This window comes from Asparagus officinalis, chromosome 7 (genome assembly GCF_001876935.1).
Source record: "Asparagus officinalis chromosome 7, Aspof.V1, whole genome shotgun sequence".
NCBI lineage: Eukaryota > Viridiplantae > Streptophyta > Magnoliopsida > Asparagales > Asparagaceae > Asparagus > Asparagus officinalis.
Window position 1 is genome coordinate 143921863 of NC_033800.1, and position 5410 is coordinate 143927272.

The 5410-nt window shown below is 38.1% G+C and overlaps 1 protein-coding gene across 1 annotated transcript; it reads right to left on the reverse strand.

Moving 5' to 3' along the window:
• LOC109848431 (protein RDM16-like) lies at nucleotides 1154-3890 on the reverse strand. Its single transcript, XM_020417912.1, is given in 6 exon segments — nucleotides 1154-2148; nucleotides 2150-2527; nucleotides 2605-2762; nucleotides 2850-3044; nucleotides 3119-3529; nucleotides 3606-3890. Coding segments are annotated over 6 exon segments (1836 nt in total). The 5' UTR covers nucleotides 3849-3890; the 3' UTR covers nucleotides 1154-1697.

A 5410-nucleotide genomic window follows, 5' to 3' on the forward strand; every position in this document is an offset into this window, starting at 1 on the left:
AAAATAAAATCAATTTTTATTTAATTAGGATTGATTTATTTCTTTTATTATTAGGAGTCTTTTAAGTAGTTTTAAATTATTTATTTCTCTTAGGAATTTTATTTTTGTTAGGAGTAGACTTTGTTTTTCTATTTAAGAAGAAGAATTGTAAACATCATGGACGAGATCATTTTTATCAATAAAATTCTCTTTTATATTTTTTCTTGGATTCGATGTTATCTCTTCGTGGATTCGAAGATTGTTTTTTTTTTATCCAGAAAACACCAATTGGTGGATTCTAAGATTTATCACTTCCGCGCTGCGTTAACGAGCACCTTCTCCAACCTCTCGCTTACACAATAGAACAACGGGGTCTCATAAAAATTGTTGGGTTCAGTTAGAGAAATGTTACCATGGGACCTCTGTGTATAACACTTTGTACTTACCACGTAACCTGCTCTCCTTAACTTCTGGAAGATATACGGATCACATGTGACCTAGTAAGAGAATCTCACGAAATCGCAACAGATTGTGACGGCAGGTTAACCGAGCTCGATTAAAGTTGGTCGAGTTCTAGTCATAGTCACCACTTGGAGGATAAAACAATTTTTCACTTATTATCAACCAAATCAACTTAAGCTAATTGATATGAAAAGAAAATATCCTCAATTAACATCGAACAAAAAGGCACCGGTAAAGAAAACGAACACATCTATATATAATACGAGCTCTCTACCTTCCACTGCCAGAATCTTTCCGGTTCTTTTCTTCATCAGTACTGATCCCTATCCCTTCCAAAGCAAGCACCAAGCTCTCTTCCGTCGCTCTCGCCCTCCTTCGGGCTTCCCGACTGTCTCTCAGCAGCAGCATTCTGCGTCTCTGCAGTCCCACCTTAAAGTACTCCGCATCCCTCACAACAGATATCCTATTCCGAGAATTTAGCGTAAAAGTCACAGTAAATCACACTTTTTTTCCCCAAATTGAGTTGCATGAGCTTAGCGTCAGACTCATAACCAATCGTGTTTTTTTCATCATAAGAGAGAATTCTATTAAATATCCATTTAGTAAAGCTACAACTCAAGTCGATGACCAGAGCTCTTCACAAGGCAATATCACATTGCGGGCAGTAGAGAAGCCAAAAGAATGATAAAAGACGGTAAAGAAAACACAGAAATGAAGCATTCAATTTCCTCTTACCAACAAAAATGAAACTCGGTTGATCAACAGAACACAAACAAAAACATAACACATAGCAATCGATAACAGGCCTTTAACCTCGACTACAGCTTGCCTCGTTACATACTGGCACCGCAGCAAATACAATACAGGCTTATCACTACTAAATACGCTATACAACGAACTAAGGATTGACAGTTCGAAAGCTTATAAGTTGAGCGTACATGAGACAGGCAGTAATTTCTGAATGTAGCAAGTTATCTCCAACCAGGTCCTTTAATATAAGCCCAAGCAATAGTCATCATAAAACCAGTACACCTTGTCCATCCTCAACTACACTTAATTGATCAGGATCTGCGGTAAGTGCCTTTCGAAACAATAAGCTAACAAAAATCTCATACCCGAGAATAGCGAGGCAAAGAAACGTAGAAAATTAGTTTTATGCATCACAGTGGATCAATGTCTTAAGGATATAGCTCTTGAGATACTTATTCTCCATGCAGTGCAAAAAATAAAAGATAGTCCAGCAATATTGCAAGCTTTTAAGCGTCAAGATCATCAGAAAAATTAATTGCAAGATCCCAATAGTGTGGAACTCCAGCATCTGCAAAAATTTTCCTAGCAGCAGCTTCACTTCTACACTGATGAACAAGAAATCTATGAAAGCTAGGCTTCGCAACACTCCCTTGCCAAACCAAAGAGCAACTATTGACTACAGAATCAGCATTCTCATCTCCATCATCATCATTGCTCACAGCAGCTGCCCAGTTTATCCTCTTCAGCATCAGCTTTCCATACCTCTTAACAGATTTCTTACCACCTTCAACAACAACAACACTGATGCCATCAGATATCACAGCACATCCACTGAGGCGATTCTCTTGAGCATTCACATCGACCTTGAAGCGTGTTTGAGGATGAGAGAGGTCATTAATTTTGTAAACAGAAACTAGGGTTTCCAAAGTGTTTGGATCCTCAAAGAGTTTCCTTTCGAGCAATGTTTCTATCGACGTGAGCTTGCTCACGCTCAGCAGCAGCACTGCGAATTTCCATTTCCAACCTTGTTGGATCTTGAGTTGCTTCGGAGCCAAGGACTTTCATGAGATTACTCATTTTGACTTTAGGCTTGGGAGGCTCTAGTAGACCTTGCCTAATCATCTCCTGCCTGTCCTTTTCCTTTGCAAGGCGGCGTTGAGTCCTCAGTTTCTTCTGCTCCTTTTTTGTAAGCTTGAGGGGTTGTGGTGGTGGCGGGGCTGGCTCTGCTGGTGGCTCAATAGGACGAGGATGCTCTACGTATATCGTGATCTTTTCCATGTTCAGTTTTTCTTCAGCATCGTCAGTGTAAGATCCAGAAGGTAAGAGAGGTTTGTCCCTGTTTGCAGTTATATGACATCAGAAAAAACAGTAATGGAAACACAAAAAGGATTATGATAAATAGTTGGGACTTACCACCACTCAATTTCGGGTATCTCATCCTTCTTTTTTTCTTTGAAAACCCTCTCACCAATGGCAATTAAATTTGGGTTATCATCAGGCTCGGCCTTTGCCTTAGCAAGCTGTGATTGCTTCACCTTCAGCTCCTTGGATTGTGCTTCACCAAATTGATTCTGACATCGAAAGGTTGTGGTATAAATAAAAAGGTATATGAGATAACATTTCAATGTCAGAACAGATAATTTTAGTAATGGCTGTACCTTAATTTTGGTGATCTCTGCCTGTTTAGCCCATTTACCTTCCTCCACAAATTGAAAAGACATCCTTTTCGGCCTTAATAGTTTGGTTTTGTTAAGACCCATTCTCTCATCAAAATGAGGATTTGATTGTATGTCAGCATCAAGTTCTGGTCGCAATATTTGAAATGCTTCCTTCTTCTGTTTGTTGATGTTTACCTGGTTTTTTCCACAAAAATTATAAGTGAATTGAAGTATTCAGTTATAAAGAGCGTTAGCAAGAAATATAATACCTTCAACGTGCTGAGATTTGTCAACTTAGGCATATTAATGACATTCCCATGTTCATCTATTTCTCTACCCTGAGCATCTAATCGCAGTACAGGAACTTTGGAAGGTCGAGGTGCTGCCATCTCAGGTACTGTTGATGATCCAGGAAACATATTTATAAGAGGGGCAAACTCTGGATCCTGACGATATCCCATCTTTGCCGCGAGCTCTTGAGCACGCTTCACTGCTTCAATTGCTGGTTGGTTTGCAAGCCCAGAAAGGGTACCTGTGCCAGTGGTAGTAGCACCAACAGGTAAACCTGCAGAGCTTGACGTTAACTGAACTGAGGTCATGGAAGTCGTTGCTGGAGTAACATTCTTCCCTTCTCTATTAGATGCTACCTGCGAGTTGCTTGTACTAGCAAGCTTATTTAGCTGTGAAGCAAACAATGAAGATTAATTGGTTATAAAAAAACAAAACTAAAGAGTTATTTTCTTAGACTATATTTACCGTAGGAATCTTCTTTAGCTTCTCAGACAATTCCTTCTGCATCTGTAAAGCTTTCTTAGCTTTGGCTAAAGCATCAAGAGACAGACTGCCGCTTTTGCCAGCAACTGAAGTAGTAGTCCCATCTGTACTAGATTTTCCAGTAACCTCATCAGATCTGATAATACTAACTCCCTCATTTTCATTGGTGGTAGTAATTGAAGATACCTTAGTACGAAGGGGATGACTAGCAGCTGCAGGGGTCATGGAGACCTCTGATGCCACAGTAAGCGGTTCCTGAGCAACAACCTGGAAGGCCCACAAAGAAATGCAAAAGTTAATAAAAGAAAACAACGTCACATTTGTCGAACACGTAAGTTATTTTACTGAAAAGATGTCATAAACTAAACAGGCTATACTCTCACAGAAAGCTATTTTAAATTGACATCAGGTTAGCTACTAGAGGTTGTATGCAGGATCAGTATCATCATCGTCCTGTGAGCCTTTTCCTATCAAAATGAAAGCATGGCCATATGGAGAGAAGTTACCGATTAAAACTTTGCCACATAAAATATTACGCTAAACACAAAAGTTACTGAGATACATAAATTCTTTAAAAGAACTGCTGATCACAACATGAAACCAACCAACTTAAATACCAGGCCAATAAAATGTGCACTACTTCTATAAATGCGAAGAAACAATCAAACATTCATGACAAACCACTAGCATTCAACAAGTACCTCAAACAGGTGGACATGAAAGAGAACAGGAATATGGCAAACAATGAACTTAGATTTGAAGTGATCTGATACATATTCCACCAATGAAGGAAATACAATTTTCTCAGACATGATTACAAATAATGACATAAAAAATCATATTCCTAGATTGGACCAAAAAGTTAACACTTCTTTAAAAAATCTCTAAGCTTTACTAGGTTGCCCTCTTTCTTCATGCTTGTTTTGGCACATCTAACATTATCTGATAAAAATATCTATAAGAGTTTGGTTTAATTAACCAATAGACAAAATTAATACATGTTTTCTACAAAGCGCATCGTAAAATTCGGATTTGGCTTCCATAAAGTGAGATACGACAAAGGATGCAAGGCGCATGCTTCATGAAATATCAAAGAGTATTAGAATGTGATAAAAGCTTGAAACCAATATCTCAAGAAGATGATACAGAACAAACTCTATTACATATAACATAATAGGGTCTGGCACTTGCTAAATGATAGATAACCTTTTCTTTCATACTTAAGTCTTGCCACACTCCTACAGCTTTCATCATGTAGAATTACATAGGCATGAATTAGATCCTACTGTGTTTGGCAACTCCTAAGAACTAGTTTTAGTGGATATAAGCATGGTCCAAAAGCTAGTTTTTAGTCTGGCAGAACTCAGGACAAATGTGATCTAGTTTTTTTAAGTTCAATTTCTAGCCCTTATATTTTGGACCAGCCCCTACATAAGACCAAATCTAGCCTAGTTAAGCAAAAACTAGTCCTAGACCAATCTTGTTTTGGAATTGCCAAGCTGCCTAGATCACATTTAACCCAATCTTGTTTTGGATGTCGATGTAATGTCAAGCACACTTCTCAACTCACCAATGAGCCTCATCTCTTTTCTTGATGTAGTACTACAAATATTATACACATGCATAAGGGATAAAAGTAAACAAACTACTTTGTTGGCACTTTAGCAGATGGTGTTTTTTTATTTCCCTCGGCAATTCCAAGTTTTGAATTTCTTTTGTATGATATAGAAATTGACATGTAAAATATATAACTAAACGCATTACAAATATCACAAGTTTATTTTTTT